Raw genomic sequence first — 17,877 nt, 5'->3', positions numbered from 1 at the left:
TAAAGGTCTGGTCTGAGATCTGTCTCTTGAGGGACTATGAAGTGGTTCAGTCTTTATCTGTAGGGTAGGTTTACAGTTTCAGTGGTTTTAGCTCCACACTCCATCATTAGCTGCTGAGACCTGGTCTGCAGGTATCAACCTGAGAGAGTTGTTTTACACCCCGACAGAACCTGAACACAGGACACGCATTTCCATTTTCCATTTTAGATGAAACAGAGAAGAGTTGTTTTCAAAACAGCAGGTGGAAGTTGAAAAACAGGGAGAAAAGAATTTTGTGGCGTTAGATCAAAACCACAACTAGAGGCGTGAAAACACATGGTTTTAACATGTTGCAGCATAAATATCCCACTAGAGAGAACAAATGTGACACTGGTGATGACAGAATATAGAGCTGTGTATGTTTATCTTTAATGTGCTCAAACTGCCTTTCCTTTCAAATGTAATTTTCTCTGTCTCGATTTGATCGTTTTTCTTGCGCAGCAAGTGTTTTACGCTCAGTTCTCTGCTCAATTGACAGTTTTACTCTCAGTTGAGGAGGTTCTGTCAGGGAGGTGGGGGAGCAGGGGTTGGTTTGGAGATTATCTCTTTTGAACTGAAAGTAGTGGTCACAGGAGGAGCTGTGTTCACTGCAGCTTTTCTGTCTTCTGTAGCTGCCTCCAGCTGTTCCAGCTTCCTGCCAGTGAACCTGCGGCTGAAAGTGAAGCTCACTGTGCTGTGTAACACAGTGTAACGGCTGCTACTAACTATAACTTGTCTTTACCAATGTTTTAAAAATTAAGAACAAGTCTTGATAAATGACTCCTTGTAATTCTAAACACCACAATACAATTTGGCAATTTATACAATTAACTACATCTAGAGACTGTGTCTAAACATCATAATGATAATAGTGACATACTAAGGTTCACTATTTGTTAGATTATTGTTGTAAATATTTGTCTCTGGTCAAATTGTTAAATTTCTTTTTAATTAAATTCACCCTGTCACAGTTTATATTATTAAAATGATAAAACTGTTTGTAGCTTCCAAAACACTGAACCACAGGGAATATATTTAAAAATTATTGAGTTATCGGTCACAACCACTAAGCTTGTGATGGAACGTCATCTCAGAAAGGGACAAGAATTTGATTTTTAACATGCAGATTAAAGACAAAGACAAGGAAACCATGGGAGCAGATGAAAATAGAAAGTCTGTAAACCCGAAACAGGAGGCGGCCATCTGCCTCGACCAGTGTCCAAACACTGGACAGGTTGGTAGGACCAGTAACTGGACTCTGGAGATATACAGCTCCAAGGAGGAGGATACCTGCAGAGGAGAACAGAAAGGAGGAAACACAACTACAGGAGAGAGAAGACACAAAGTTAATGACATGAAATGATAGAATTAGAATGGAGAGAAGAGAGGAGCTCAGTGTATCAGTAGAGGTCCCCCAGCAGACTAACCTATAGCAGCAGAACTAAGAGATGGTTCAGAGTCACCTGATCCATCTCTAACTATAAGCTTGATAAAAAAGGAAAGTTTGAAGTCTAGTCTTAAATGTAGAGAGGGTGTCTGCCTCCAGAACCTGAACTGGGAGCTGGTTCCACAGGAGAGGAGCTTGATAGCTAAAGGCTCTGCCTCCCATTCTCCCGTTCTAGGAACCACAAGTAAACCTGCAGCCTGAGAACGGAGAGTTCTGCTTGGAAGATAAGGAACTATGAGTTCTTTAAGATAAGATGGAGCCTGATTATTAAGTGCTTTAGGGTTGGGAACCCTAAGTAGCCTTTTCAGTCACTAGTCTATGTGAGAAGACTACAGGAATAAATAACTGTGCAGCACATTACAGAGCCAGAGTCAGAGGACTCGGGGAGGTACCAGTAGAATAAAACATAAAAAGTACAATTAAAAAAAAATAAATAAATAAATAAATTAGTTTTTCCTTGTGGGAAGTACAAACAAACAGGGACAACTTGATAGTGACTGTTTGGCTGTGAGAACCTACAGTAATGGTGGCAACAGAAACAGTGTTCTGCTAATTGGACCTGTTGCTCCATATAAACAGTTTGGCTGTTGAGGGGAGAACATAATACATGTTTTATAAAACAAAAACAAAAAATACAACAAAAAAACAAAACAGAAATAAAGTTTGAATTTGAAATTAACTAATGTAATAAAATATATTAATAGAAACAAAAACTAAATATACTTAAAAAAAATATAGCACAAGAACTTTTATGATAGAGAATTTAATTATCTAAAGTATGGGAAATTGTTGTGGAAAAAAAAAGAAAATAAAAAAGGGAATACACTACAGAAACTAAAAAGTATGCAATTTTAATAAAAAGCAAAGATGACAATGTGGTCATAGTAGAACCTGAACTAGGCCCACCACCTCACCCTAGTGGTACCCTCCATCCTGCTATATCACTGCTATAGCTCGGAAAAAAAAAAAAAAAAAAAAAAGCATATTGCCCTTAAGCTGTGTGAGACTACATAACTCACTGAAGTCACATTTTTCATGGAAATGTAACTGACTACAATACAGACAGTTTCAGGGTCTGTGTTTATCACACAGCATGATTCTTGATTAAACCGTTGCATTTAACCAGGTAGACCAAAGGCCTTGCTTGCCTTGATGTTGCATTAAATTTACCTTTCACCAGCACAAAATGTTCCATTTTATCCAATACATAATTAATTTTGATTGTTGCATTTGTGTTGTACATCTGGTTCTGAAGTCATTTGGTTTGGATTATTGCACTATTGTCAACTTTAAAAAGAATTAGCTGAAACATGACAAGCAAGACAAAGCTTCAAAATCACATACTCACTACTAATTCAGAAATATTGTTGTTTAGAACCAACCTGTGAGGAACCCCAACAGAGAAGGCCTTTTACTTAACTTTAGAGATCCTGAACCATGATCTTGACTTTTACTGCATTCGACTTTGAATCCAGCTGAAAACAAAAGAGAGACAATCGTTATCTCACTGTTTCCCAATGATCAGTACACCTCCAAAGAAAAACTAATGAATAAACCTACATTCAACACCAACTTTATTTTGTTCCCAAAAGTGAACAAATAAGCTATTTTTGTATTTCCTTGTCCTCTCCAGCATAGTTATGGATGAGCAGGATAAGTCCAGGAGAAGACGGTTCTACTTTTAGGGTCAATCAATAAATATGAAGCTGTAACTGTAGAAATAAAACATATGCATAGCTTTCCTGTGCAGCAAGTGTTCATTGTCAATACTTCCCCTTAGTTTTGTTTTCATTTTATTCAGTTTTGATGTAGTTGTTTACATCTGCCATTTTGGATTTGATTACTTTTATATATTATGTATAATGCTGCGCTTACATCGTTTTTTTTTTTTTTTTTTTAAAGAAGTTTAAACCATGCACAACATTTGGTCAAAATGTTAATGATCCTGTCTAATTTGCATACCTTCACAACCTATGATCCCACAATGGTAGAATTGATAATGTTACCTACCTGGTAAAAACTAAATGTCATTTATTCCAGATTAGCCAGAGCTGCCATGTATGCTTCTTCCAAAATTTAACCTAAACTTAACATATGATAACGAATGAAGTGAACTAACTCTAATCTCTAAGAAGTCAAAGCTAAACTACTAGCTAGTCAAGCTAATGTAATAAATTACGGTTCATATTGCTGATTTTAAGGCACGGATTAGATCATTTTTTTGTATCAGTCCACACCAACCTTCCTGTCATCATTACTAATCCAGATTAACATGGCCAATGCTGATCTTCAGAGAGCACGACCACCAGATTAGAAATGAATCCAATTTTTAAAATATTATAAGACTTTCTAATAAAACTACTGTGCTATATTTTTTAGGTGTGCTCTGTTGACTATTTAATAGGCTCACATAGCTTTAATAATCCAGTCTAATAAATCCTCACTTCAATAAAATAAATAATCCTTTCAAACCAGCTCATTGTGGTTCATACGACAATGTAGACATGGAGACGGGCAGAGCCGTTTTTCTGATAGTTTATCATGTTTAACTAGTCGACAGTGACAGGTCAGGCGTAACAAACTGTCTCAGATCACCTAGGCTCCAATCAATCAGTCAACCACTGTTTTTATATGATAACATTAAATATTAAATGATGCAGGAGGCTCCTCCGAAGACAACGACTGTCACTGTTTGCTGATCTTTTTACTGCAGCTCTGTGTGAGGATGTACAGAATCATTAGGTCTATTTAAACATACATTACTGAACTCGGCAGCCTCTCGCCCAGATGTGTGATGGGCCGAAATACGGCCACATTGTCAAAATGTAAATGTCATTAAATTAATCAGTAATTAAATATATGTAACTGTTATATTCATAAGATATAAACATGTCACCATCTCCTGATCTCCTCTACTTGAAGGGGAAACACAGCTTACGCTAACACCAGCTAGGCTATATGAACTGACTCTGGAAACTTAAACTTCAGGCTTTACCTTGTTAATTATTACTTGTTAGTACTTTTCTTCATTTTGTTTCCATGTACAGACTCATAGTCCCAATAATATTTATTATAACGACCTATCTGTCCAGAGATAAGAGGCAAACCTACTGTAAAATGTAACTAATGAGCTAATGTTAGCCACAGTCAGCATTACTTGTACTGGCAGTTAGGATGATTTAACATTAGATTTGTACAAAATAAAAGTATTATCTAGTTTAGCAGCACAGCTAGTAGGATGTATCATGCAAACTGAACACTTACCATTATTAGGCCAGTAAACAGGACTTCTTCCAAAGTTTTCCTGTTATTTCCTGTGTTACACAGGTCGTGTTGGTCCTCAGAGACAAGCTTCCGCCCACAAGGCGTTCAGCCAATAGAATAGGACCCATCCCCACCCTGCCACCACCCGTCAGTTTAAGGGAGAGTAAAACTGTGCAGCAAAGAACAGCTGAGAGTAAAACTAAAGACAGTTTGAAGGAAAAAGGGACAGTTTAAGAGTAAAGGACAGTTTGAGCACAACGTAAAGATAAACATACACATCTCCATATTCTGTCAGCGTCACATTTGTTCACTCTAGCGGCTCATTTATGCTGCAAAAAAACCTGCAGTTCGTTTTTTCACCATGGGTTTTCGTGCCTCTTGTTGAGGTTGAGAAATCCTGATAGAATTTAATTTAATTTAATTTTAATTCGCTCTAAAGCCTCTGCATCTGCATTTCTCATCCGCACTTCAAAATAAAAGTCCAAAAATATTTTCGCAGCTTTAGTTTAACTCTTAAACAGAAGCAGTTTTTTCACCCCATTTAAAAATCCCTGAACATCACAAATATTTTAACAACTAAAAGGTTCCACGAACCAGAAACAACTGTTCGGGACTGTTAAATCTGGAGGATTCAATAGACAGGAAATGTGCAGGTTGTAATTCAGACCTGGTCCCACCTGGTTTTAATAAAGACAAAACAGACACCGGATTGGTATCTGTTCTATTCTTCCTCAGTTAAAATCACAAGCTTCCGCTTCACCTGCTCGGTACCGGTGACCCGGCCCTGAGTGAGTCCGAGTCACAACGTCTCCGTTACTAGGGACCGGTCTTAGCTTGGGTCATTGTTACCGGTTGGAGGTCAGGTTACCAGCTGAGGAAACATTCTTGGATTCGACACCGGTACCGTTTCACGGTTCAGGGCAGACGAGTGAGCGTTGGGTCAGACTCACATCAGGGTGAAGCTGAAGCTGCCGCTGCGCGTCCTCCTCACGCCATTCGACCTGCCCGTCTTTCTGGAAGTGACGTCATCAGCACAGGTGTGTCAAGGTTTTTATCAAGCGAAGATGCAGGAAACAGCTGACGGAGTTTAGAATTAAGTTAATACAGATCCCAACTAGTTATTCATAAAACCACACTCTAAAAATGTAATACGCAAATAAAGAATAAAATAAAACGAAAAATTATACATTTTAAAATACACTAATTGGACAATAAACCAATAAAACAATAAACTATTACTAATAAACATGTTGGCTGAGACAGAAGTTGGTGGGTCACTGTGGTTAATGTGCTTCAGATGCTCATGTTGCCTCAAGTCGATGAATTTATGGATTTTTCATCAAGTCAGTGTTTTGAGTTTGTCCAGTTCCGTGGTTTATGATCAGATTCCTGTGAAACAGCTTCACTATGCCACTCACACACCATGTTGTTTACATCTGTCACATGTGGGGTTAAGAAGTAAGTTAGCAGTTACACCACAAATGTAAAATGAGTTGGAAAAATATTTTTCCCAGTAACCGATCAGAAATCAGGTCGTTGAATCTGCTCATGAAATAAACATAAACAAATCTGGACTCAAACATTCATGTTATCAACAACATCAAGTTCATCACTGGTTAAAGTACTTTATTACAGCAGTAGGCCTACTGCTACTTCTGGACTGAGAGTACAGTATAAAGTATGTATTAAGTACTTTGACTTGAGTAAAGAACTTTAAGTGGTACATCTACTAGTAGTGGAGTACTACAAGTATTTGCACTTATACTAGAGTACTGTGTTTGTCTGCCATAATGTCTGGATGTGGAACCAACAGGTCTGGTTCCAGCTTCTTCCTCTCTTGGTTTCAGGTTCAGTGTTGATGAGGAAGCAGCAGGTTTGATGTTTATCTGAGTCAAAGCAGGTTGAAATAAAACTTCACAAGTAAAAGGGTTAATTTGACTCAAATCATTGATTAAAGACAAGTGTCTCCTTCTGTCGGGTTTTTCCTTCACAATTTATTCATGCAGCTTTAACACAACAGGTAATTTTACATTCACAATGACGACAACAACTGTACTATTCTGTACTCAAAATGTACTATTGCCATGGTAACTCCCTTGCATGAAGAGTCTATGCTGGCTCCAGAAAACACCTGACTGCTACATATACTGTTCAGCCTGCAGGAAGCATGGCCACCATGTTGGATCTGTCCTCCTGCTAAAGTCTTCATGCTAAGCTAAGATAGCTACACCTGCTCATGATGACCCATAGCTACCATAGCAACAGCTCTCCACCAATTTAGGAGCTGTGGCTGCAGGCGAATTAGGAGTCCTACGATCACTGATGCTAAGCTAACACTGCAGGATACAAAACTGTAAAAATACAAAGTGATCATGTATCAAATTAAGATTTACAAATTAAACAGATTTAAAAAAACCCTTCAGACTGTGAGTGTTTTGGTGTTTGTCTGTGTGTGTTGGGGATCGGGGGCTGGGTCAGAGGTCATGGCATAGAAAACTCCCCCATGGACAGGGGTGAGAGGGTAAACCGAGAACAGTGATGGTGACATGGTTGCTGAACTCAGTGGTTTATATCTGACCGGTTGTGAAACTGAAACCATTCCTAGTAGCAGTAGTAGTTCTTAAAAATGAACCTGTCCCTTGGTTAACTAATGTGTAGCTTGGATTATGGTTTTACCGTTTGACCCCTGGGGGTCTCTGTACCATTAGGAAACACAAGTAATTTCAGTGTTCACAGATGTCTGGGGGTTCAAGGGCTTGCTACTTACAGGCTACTACAGGATTTATTAGCACCAGCTGATACTGTGGAGGCAACAAGGTCTGAAGGTGTTACTCTGTCGACTACATCAATAACTGAAAGCAAATAAATCGGTTCATTAAAGTTAATATGCTCAATGAATCCAGACTAAAATGACCAATAGTAACACTCAAATGAACTCAGATAAACAAAAGAGACATGTTTTGTATACCATTCCTGTATATGGTTATCATGTTTTCATGCTGAAACAGATTAATACCAGGTTCAGACCACAGACTACTTCCTGTCTCTGTGGTAAATTAAATGGTTATAGAGTCATAGATTGTTGCTGTGACTGGGACAGAGATATGACAAACAAAGAGTAGATGAGATGAAAAAAGAGTAGATGAGATGAAATCCTACAGACTTAGTGTTAATATACTGTTTAACCTGACTACAGCAGATTCTAGATTATATGAATTAAATTTACAATGAGCGGAATGAGTTCATAGAGAAAACAGTAGAAGTATTAACATCTGTAATTATCTGGGAACATCTGGGAACGTTTAAACAACCAACCACAGCAGGTTTCACCAATAATCCCAGTCTAAAACATGTGGCGGTGGTGTGTTAAACATTTTTTTAGTTATTTAGTAATGTGGTAATGAGTAAGTACTCATTCTTTACCACATTACAGTTGAACTTCAACTGTAATAGGATTCAAAAGTAGTCATAGGATAAAGTACTACTATTGTTGAAATACTCAGTACTAGTTGTAAAGTTTAAACCAGTTTATTTTTAGGGTTTTAGTACTAGTGAAATTACAACTGTGTCAGAATTTAGCTGTAGTTCTAGAGGGTTAGATTGTTGGGTTGGATACTAGTAGACGAACAAATATTTTGGAATTTAGTCTCTGATGATTCTCAGTCAGGGTTTCCCCACTTATCTGAAAGATTCAACTGATGAAGTCTTTTTGATCTGAAATGAAAACGTCTTCAAGGATTTAATACAATTTCCACTGAATAGCAGCTCGTAGCAGTACTACTGCTGTAGAGATGTAGTGGCTAGGCACAGTGGCAGGGTTAAGTAAGATTTACACAAGTTTTAACATTGAATACGTTCCAAAGTATCACTATTTTAGAAGTAAGTCTGTGAAGATTCTCAATCATAGTTATAAATTACTGTTCAGCATTAGTTGGCTTGTTTTTCTTGAAGATGTTTCATCCTCATCCAAAAGTTTTCAACAGTTCTGACCGACTGGTTGCAAAAGCTGGATTATAAACTCTGTGGAGTCACTGAGTCTTATCGAAAGTATTGATGTGGGTTGTTGCTCCACTTGGCCCTCATGGGTGTCGTTGTTACCACCTGAGACCAGACCTGACTGTGTTTCTGAAGCTGCTGTTTAGTCTCTGCTACATACAACCAGGAACTACAACAGACAACAGCATGGCACTAAAGAAGCTCCTCAGGACAGGAGTCAGCAGTCCACCTGCACGTGAAAGATAGTTTAACCAGGTGGTTTCACAAGGGTTCACATCTGGTCTCAGGTGGTCACAGTGATACCTGTGAAAATCAGCAGGATCAACAACCTACCGACAAATTGTTGGACAGTTTGATATTAGCTCTTGAACTGAAGGTTTAGTACTACTTCACGTACCATTTAAAGTAGTAAAGTTTAGTAGTACTACTAGTAGTACTATTACAGTGCAGTAGTTGCAAGGTTAAAGTAGAGTTCAGTATTGTTTTAAGTACTACTGTTACAGGCTGTATGGTTGCATTAGGGTTCTGCTTTATCTTGTAGTAGAAGTACTTCAGTACTTTGTACCCAGCACGTGGTGTTTTAAGATAAAGATGTGATGTTGGAACGACCACCAGGGGGCGCCACAATCCTCTGAGCAGAGCGACGAGGAATGTGGTCATCAATCTGAGCTCCTGCAAGAGAATAAAAAACTGATCAGGTTATTGATCTAATACTCTGCCAATACCTGCCTGCATGTGTGAATACTACCTGCCAAGGTGAAGCCTGATTGGTGGAGATTTCGGGGGCCAGTCTGGGTTTTTGGACAGGGAGGCCCTCTGCTGGTTGGAGTGGGTGGGACCGATTTCGTCATGCTGATGACGTCTTGGACAGGACCATCATAGTTCCCACGGGGGACACCACGAGCCTCGGCCATCTGATACCAGGACAGAGAAACATCTGGATAAAACCAAGCCTTGTTCTAACAGATCGATGTACTAATCAACATGTTTATTGATCAGTCACTTTATCTTGTGAAATTGTTAGCATCAAGAATTCAGGCATTCACTGGGTACCTAAACAAGCTTTACTGGACAAATGTCTGTATAGTGAACTGTTTAACTAGATGCCTGGTTAACAATTTAACCAGCGGTTTCCAGTTGACATGGGCTATAATCCTCTTTTAATCATTCACCAGGGTATGTGGTTAACAAGTCAGTTGGTTGGTTAACTCATTAACTAGTAGGTGGGTTACCTTGCTACGGGCTCTGATCCTCTTGTAGACAGCATCAGGGAACGCCTTCCTCGGAACAAATCGTCCTGAACCTTCGGTCACATTAAGCTTTCCATCCTCTAGAACAACTCGACCTTCATTAATCACCACCGACGCCACTCCACGAAATTCCAAACCCTCCAGGATGTTCACTTCAACTGTCTGCACAGAGAAGGGGGAAGTAAGTGATGGTTCAATTAGTCAGTGATACTGTCTGCTACAACACAGGTGCCATTACCAGGTTGTGAATCTTTGCAGAAATAGTACGTGTCTCCTTCGGGTTCCAGATGACGACGTCAGCATCAGATCCAACGGCGATCCGTCCTAAAGACACAGAGGATAGAGATCCCAGTCTACTGTGACGGTCTACAGATATCTGAACATGTTATTTCTGTTTTAAACACCAACATCAGTGTGGCAGTGTTATTGTTTGCTGCCTGCACGGTTCAGCAAACATCTCATCCTGTGCAGGTACGATTCTCAGCATGGCAAAGTAAACCTTTAATGTAAATATGGCATGTTTTCTGTGTGGTGTGGTAAAAAGGATCACAGCAGTAACCATGTGCTTAACTTACAATACCTTTTCGTGGGTAAATGTTAAAGAGTTTAGCAGCATTGGTGCTTGTTACTGCAACAAACTCGTTCTCATCCATCTTTCCTGTCGCCTGTGGAGAGACAGGATAATTAACATGGGAATGACAGACTGTCTAAAAGAATCCTCCACTATGACACATGTTTAAATGATGGTGCCCAGAGGATAAAGACTTGAACTTGGTGGCGAGATCAGCACGAGGAATCTCACACTAAAACTCAGGATGAACATCAGCATCATCAGAAACTTGAGACACAGTTTGTGTATAGGGCAGCTCAGAGTCAGATGTCAGAGTTTCTTACCACTGCCCTGTCCCAGACCACCGACATCCTCTCCTCTATTCCGTTAGTTCCCTCTGGAATCAAAGTGAAGTTGTCTTTACCGACAGCTTTCTGAGCTGTGGAGAAGCTAGCGTGTGCGCTGGATGTCACCTGCAGGTCTCCACTAGAAAAACATACAACAAGCCCTTGTCAGGTTAACCTAGTACACCTGGATTTCTAAGGTCATTGGTAAGGACACATAAATGCTAATAGTGATGTTAACAGAGAGCTAAAGAATAGCTAACCATGCTAACAAAGAGGTCAGGTAGTGTGGAGTGGAAGGGTCAGAGTTGAGGGGAGGGCTCATCACGAAAGCAGCAGCTGTGGCCCAGTCTTTGGACCAATAGTGAGAACCATCGGTTGCCAGACTGGCTGTGATCGGTTCCCCGTACACAACCATACCTGACAACAGAAACAGACAACAACATGTGATCAATTGCTTCTCAAAGAACCAGCAGCTTATGGTTGTGATTTGTGCTTCTGGGTTCCTGGTAAGGTTTCCGAAGGCAAACAGGTCCCAGACAGAAGGCGGCAATATGAGTAACTTAAACACCCTAACATAAAAACTGTGGCCATTGCACCTCAACCCCTAAAACCCTGGAACAAGACCTGTAAGGTAAGTCCACCACTTAACTTTTGGTGGCCAGGTTAGCTGAGTGCATCTGGAAATGTGAGGTGAATCTAAATGAAATCTGTAGCATAGACTGAACTGGAGTAAAGGGCATGATGAAAATGTGGAGGATGGTGATGTCACCTTTCTTTCTGGCCTTGGCGATGACATCAGCAGCAGATTTACTCATCACCTTGGTTATGTAAAGTGGGCAGTTCGCTTGTTTGGCGATGGTGATGGCCCGATATACCGCCTCTGTCTCCACCTACAACAGTGTCAGTTTAACATCAAACCACCACTTTCTGGATGTTTGTTTCTCTATGTGTGTTTACAGGCCAGTGTACCTCCTCAGGATGAGATAAAATGTGCCCTTCAGGTCCAGTGATGCCAAGACCAAGAAGCTTCTTCTGTTCCTGAAACCGAAAACCAGTTTAATCTCGTACAAATACAGTACAAATATAAACGCTAATTAAACTTTCAGACATCATGAAGAGAATCGTGTACATTATATATTACCTCGTCAACGATGTCACCATTCTCTGCGTGGACCTGAGCAATGGCTCCAAGGTCCCGGAGGACACAGAATGCCTCGTAGAGCTGTAACCATGACAACAAGGTCAGTCACCTGATGCAAAATACCAACAACAGCACTAATAATAAAGTCTCTTTTGTCCACCTGAGAGTCTGAGCTCTGGTATTTATCTTTGTAGGCCATGAAGAACAGGAAGGAGTTAACACCTGAAACACAAATACTGCAGTTAAAACTACAGATACTGTTCCAACCTGATTCAGCTATTATTTAAATATTCATTAGCAGTGTCAGGAGGTTCTGATGGTCTCTGTTCAGATATTTGAGAATCAGTTTAAGTAGACTGGTCCTTCTGGTTACTCTGATATCTAGTTTTGTGCGATCTAATTTATTTAGTTTACACAAGGGGATCATTAGACCCGCTCTGACCTCTGTCTTTGACGAGGGTCTCCAGTTCTTCATACAGTCCTTCATGCCAACGTGTGATATCCAGGTGGAGAGAGAAGTCGCAGCATGCCCTCTGTTCTGCTGTCTCCCTCCACTGATCAAACACTGACAGTAAACTAGTCCCTGGCTCCACCAGGACATGGTCGACTGTAAGACAAACATCATTATTTTTACACCTTGACCCTAATGGATCAGTATTGATGGACTATTGGTGATAACTGACTGATAGTGGTGGTTCCTCCAGACAGGGCTGCTCTGGTTCCCTGGAAGAAGTCGTCGGCCGGAGTCAGGCCTTTCTGCGGAGAGTGCAAGTTGGTATTGGCATCGATTCCTCCGGGGATCACGAGCTGACCGTAGGCATCCACTGTCCTCACTCCAGCCGGGACAATCAGGTTCTCTCCGATCTGTCTGATGGTGTCAGAAACAGACAATAACAACAACTGCTCACCTGGAGGCCACTGCAGGTCCAACAGGAAATGACACTGAACAGACAGAACGTGATGTAATCACTGAGAAGAAGTTATTACTTGATGATCCCGTCCTCAATGTAGACATCGGCATAGAAAGACTGGTCGTCATTAACAATCTTTCCTCCTTTAATGATCAGACGGTCACTCTGAAAACAGACAGAGAGATTGCTGGGTAAGTAGGTAGATGGTACCAGAAGTGAATTTAGCCATTCTGCTCACAAACACTGAAGTGATAAAAGAGACAATAGTAAAACTGTTGACTTGACACCTCGCACTTTATTATTATTATTATTATTAATTAAATATTCATTAATTATTTCATTGAATTTGTCTGCCTGATGATGATTTGCTCATAAGTCAAAAAACTAGCCAAATGTTTTGTTCCGCTTATCCATCCCACATGCGCAGATTGTAAAATACCCAACGTATTTACAAAAAAAGTCCAAAACACCACAAAGCCAGCACACATTTGTATAAGGTTTACATACAGAAACTGTAAAGTTTTGGAGCATGTATCCAGAGGTTAACTAACATATTAATCAATTAACTTGTTGACTGATCTTTATTAACTAATTCAGTTTTTTAATCATTTTCCAAGAACAACGTGAAATTCCCCAGTTTCAGCATCTCTGATGGAATGATTCTCTACATTCAAGATTTCATGGGCAGATCTCATTATATTTTCTCTGTTTTAGGACATTTTATAGAACAATTCACAGATGAACTGAGAAATGAATTTACTGATTGTTATTACTGTTGCAATCCAGCTATCAGATAAATGTGGTAAATACTCAAATATTATCATTGTTTCTGAGTATCTGTAAACACTTGATGGTTTTATAACCTGGAGAAAATAAATCCATAATTCTTGCTCTAGGACGGTGAGGTTTTTCGAAATCCTGCTGTGATCCACAGTGTTTTGGGTCAATGGACTGTGATTTAATGCTTACGTAGAGAAATAAGTTTTGGTAAAAAAAAAATCATAATCTGGTCGAGGTTTTTAGTATAGGGGGCAACTGGTTTGATGAATTGTGACACTAATCAATAGATTATTATAATCCATTACTTCAAATCCTCCCAGCGGGTTTAGACCCTGACCAATTAGTTAAGCACCAGTTACCTCTTACTCGCCTGTTTCATTTTAGGGAAAACTATTTCTTGCTTCTCTCCGATGTAAGGTAAGATAATGCTGAAATATCCCACTGCACCTGAACTCACGTTTTTAATGATACAATTGCGCAATAAAATGTATAAAAATGTATTTTAATTCAATTCAGTTTAATTTGTAAAGTGCCAATTCACAACACAAGTCATCTCAAGGCACCTCACAGTGTTTAAGACCTCACAAAATATAACGTAATAATAATAACTGAGCAGCCAAAGTAGACAGTGGAGAGGAAAAACTCCCTTTAGAGGGGGAAACCTCCAGCAGAACCAGGCTCAGGGTGGGCGGCCATCTTCCTGGTCCTAACTGAAAATATATTAATATATAATCAGGCCACCATTTGTATGTCAGCCCGGTGATAGACTGGAGACCTGTTCAGATAAACCCTGCCTCTCACCCAGTCCCAGATATAGACAGTACTGACTCTTTTTTTTTTTTTTTTTTTTTTTAACATTAGAAACACAAAAAGTGGTTTCTTGGCTTCTCTCCTTCCACATTTCTGGTCCAGCTTCTTAAGGCTGCAGAAGGACCAACTTGGCATCCACATGAAGCTGCCAGATGCTGAACCAGGTCCTTGCTGGACTTCTGATCTGTCAAAGAAGAAACTCTGGGAAACTTCTCATCAGATCTTCCACTTCTGTTTTTGTCATTGACCTTTCCAGAGTCCTCTACAGAGGTTCCACTTATTATTTGTCACTTTAGCCACATAATGTTAAAACAAACATGTTTATTCTGATATGTTTGTGTTTTTTTTTTATCACTGAACATATTTCCTATGAGCACTAGCTGTATTCTAATCATGTGACTACAATATAAATAGATATATAGTTATAATAGCATATAAAGTAGTATATACATATATAGGTATATATACATATATAGGTGTATATGTATATATACATATATAGGTGTGTATGTATATATATATATATATATATATATATATATATATATATATATATATATATATATATATATATATATATATATATGAATCGTTTTGTATTGATCTCTACGGACACAGCTACAACATGCACGATCAGTAAAATGTAGAACCGAGCCTGGCCGACCGGAGCCTGACTGACAGGCGGAGCCGCAGCATCCTTCCTCAACCGGTCAGCTCAGCTCGGCACTGTTTGGCTCGGGTTGGACCTACCGCGGGTCTCGCGCTGCTCTTTTTGTTCTGGAACGACATTCCGATCGATCCGTGATCAGCTGATTGATCCGCTCAAACACACCGACCGCTATTGTTGCTCCTGTTAACGATGACGTCACGTTACCGATAATACGCACACTCAGAGCTTCCGCTGTGGAGCTCCAAAATAAAAGTCTTATAGTATTTTTATTTTAAGTTGGAATTTATTTTAGTTCTGAGGAGTTTTAAACTCCCGAGGAGTTTCCTGGAGAAAAAAATATTTAATTAGTTCAAATAACTAAACTGTTTTTCCTAAACGTTGACCAATCCTGGACTCGGGGGGGGGCAGTTCCAGTTATTTTCTATAATTCGTCACATACTCACTGCTGATTACCTGGGTCAGGTGTGACAAACTGGGAATGTCTAGGGATTCCCCAGATAGAGCTAGAAGAAAGGCGATCTCAATACCACACAGGGAAACGTTAAATGTACAATCATAAACATTATAATATTAAATAAGAATTATAGATAACTTTATTTAATCAATAATCAAAATAGGTACATTTATTAAACACACAAGTAACACAACCAGTACTGCAGTAAAAGACTGACTGCAAATACTAGCAGTCAGTAGTCTCTGCTCAACTTTTAGTGTTTCAGCTTACTGCGTGCATTGTACTATACTATGTACTATATTTAATATTTAGTTTTATTTGCATGAAGTAGCATAAAACATACATTTGCACCTGTCCAATTAAAAAAAATAAAAAATAAAACACAATTTAACTGCTCTTAACTCTTCCAATCAATAAACCAGGCAGTTGTTCAGATACAAACACAGCTTAACGTCATTAACTAGTCCTTTTACCTCTCGCTTGCTGTTGTTCTCCTGGCCTGAGGGGAACACCACGGTCTGTCCTCTGGCTGCAGGTCCTCTTCCCTGGTCTTCGGTTCTGGTTCGAGTGGCTCGGCGTCGCTGGGTCTGAGGACTGAATGACTCAAAGTTAAGCGTTTTGTTCTCGAACGCTCCTTCGACGCTGCAGAACATCCCTCCATACTTCATCCGAGGACGAGGAGAGTCCGAGCCGAGCCGGGAGAGGAGAGATGAGCAGTCGTCCTCTTGAGACATCACGGGCAGATCTGCGCTCTTCCCAGACAAACGGGAGAAGAAGACGAAGAGAAGAGGTGGGGGAGGAAAAAGGAGGTCATGGAGGCGGGGGAACAGAAGACAGAACAGGCTCAAAGGTCACTTAACAGGACTTCTGGACCAGGAGATCCTCCTGTGCCTACACTACCTGACAGTTTGAGGATCTGTCCTGGTCCATGTCTACAGGCTTCTTCCTCTCGTCTTCTCATCATTACTTCTTTTCTGCTCCTAACAACACCTTTCTGAAGTCAGATTACAGGGACATGTCCTTTCGGAAAGACTGTGACACCACAGTCATCAGTGACATCTCTTCATGTTGAAACCAGATCAAGTCTCCACCCTCTCTGTGACAAGTACCTCCACCTGCAGGTGTAGAAGTTCACATCCGGATCGCTTCAGAGTTTGACGAATGGTTTTTAACCCTTTATTTGATCAGGTGGTCTCTCTGAGATCATGAGTTTCACCTTTTAGTTTCACAGATTTCTGCAACTTATTCCACTTGCTGAACACAAAGAACCTGAAACCAGTTCTTCCAAACATGACGTAAAGATAATGTTGAACAGTTCACATAGCACAGCTGTTGTTTTACTGCATTCCTTCTTCTGATTAGGCCTTAAACAACGTCCTGTTTACAGAGATGATTTTCACCTCAAAACCCAAACAAAGAGTTTGAAGGTTTTCAGACTTTGAAATGTTTCCTTCCAAATAACACAATTAATAAATAAATCTGCCTCGACCAGTTGGGGTGAGTGGAAAGAGGAGAGACACAAGGACAGTAGGCAACAAAAACAACAACAAGCAGCAAAAACATTGGGCAGGTTGGTAGGACCAGTAACTGGATTCTGGGGATATACAGGAGGAGGATACGTGCAGAAAATTACAGAGAGGAGGAGGAAACACTACTACAGGAGAGAGAAGACACAAAGTTAATGACATGAAATAGTAGAATTTGAATGGATAGAGGAGAAAGGAGAGGAGCTCAGTGTATCAGTAGAGGTCCCCCAGCAGACTAACCTATAGCAGCAGAACTAAGAGATGGTTCAGAGTCACCTGATCCATCTCTAACTTTATAAAAATGGAAAGTTTTATATCTCTTCATTGTGGTTTCACACTAACGTCAAAAACTTCAGAGAGAGGGAGCGACTGTTTCCACTCCAGTGAACACAGCAGGAGTCCTGTTAGCTTTTTAACACACACAGGTCAGTGCTCATTACAGCCGATGCGCTGAACTCTGATGTCGCTTCAGTCTGAACCAGAATTCTCTGCCTGTCACATTTAATCCCTGTCTCTCTCTCTCTCATACACTCTCATTGAATCCTTGTTAACATGAAGCGCTCATGTTTTAAATTGAAGAGTCACTTCCTGTCTCACAGAATCTCATATATACACCATCAGTATCTAACAGTACTTTAAACCTCAATACACACCGTATCATTGACTGTACATCTCTGCATGATAACTGTACATGTGTATTTCTGGACACTATA

At 40.0% G+C, this 17,877-nt stretch overlaps 2 protein-coding genes across 14 annotated transcripts in view; both read right to left on the bottom strand.

The window, feature by feature from the left end:
• si:ch1073-416j23.1 (rac GTPase-activating protein 1) overlaps positions 1 to 5,741 on the bottom strand; it is a 47,065-nt gene extending 41,324 nt beyond the window's left edge. For 7 of the 12 annotated variants that reach the window (XR_003298279.1, XR_003298276.1, XR_003298278.1 and 4 more), the window contains exon 1: positions 5,680 to 5,741. The gene's annotated coding sequence lies outside the window, so the exon portion shown is untranslated. The other 5 variants (XM_026350952.1, XM_026350955.1, XM_026350954.1 and 2 more) reach the window with 5 other exon arrangements.
• A 2,942-nt stretch (positions 5,742 to 8,683) lies between these two features.
• On the bottom strand, positions 8,684 to 16,632 carry dpysl4 (dihydropyrimidinase like 4). Of its 2 annotated transcripts, none has more exons than XM_026350949.1 (15): positions 16,112 to 16,632; positions 13,001 to 13,089; positions 12,697 to 12,881; positions 12,456 to 12,620; positions 12,174 to 12,235; positions 12,014 to 12,094; positions 11,842 to 11,910; positions 11,642 to 11,762; positions 11,133 to 11,289; positions 10,870 to 11,011; positions 10,556 to 10,640; positions 10,214 to 10,299; positions 9,958 to 10,137; positions 9,474 to 9,639; positions 8,684 to 9,397 (listed from the first exon to the last, which is right to left on the bottom strand). In XM_026350949.1, the coding sequence occupies exons 1-15, from the start codon at positions 16,370 to 16,372 to the stop codon at positions 9,306 to 9,308; spliced, it is 1,941 nt and encodes a 646-aa protein (XP_026206734.1). In that variant the 5' UTR covers positions 16,373 to 16,632; the 3' UTR covers positions 8,684 to 9,305. The 2 variants fall into 2 exon arrangements, with proteins under 2 accessions (XP_026206734.1, XP_026206735.1); XM_026350950.1 differs by lacking the exon at positions 16,112 to 16,632 and adding an exon at positions 15,265 to 15,383.
• Between the last annotated feature and the right edge of the window lie 1,245 nt (positions 16,633 to 17,877).

This window comes from Anabas testudineus, chromosome 19 (genome assembly GCF_900324465.2).
Source record: "Anabas testudineus chromosome 19, fAnaTes1.2, whole genome shotgun sequence".
Taxonomy (NCBI): domain Eukaryota; kingdom Metazoa; phylum Chordata; class Actinopteri; order Anabantiformes; family Anabantidae; genus Anabas; species Anabas testudineus.
Note: the sequence above shows the minus strand (reverse complement) of the source record. Positions and strands in the feature narration are given on the sequence as shown.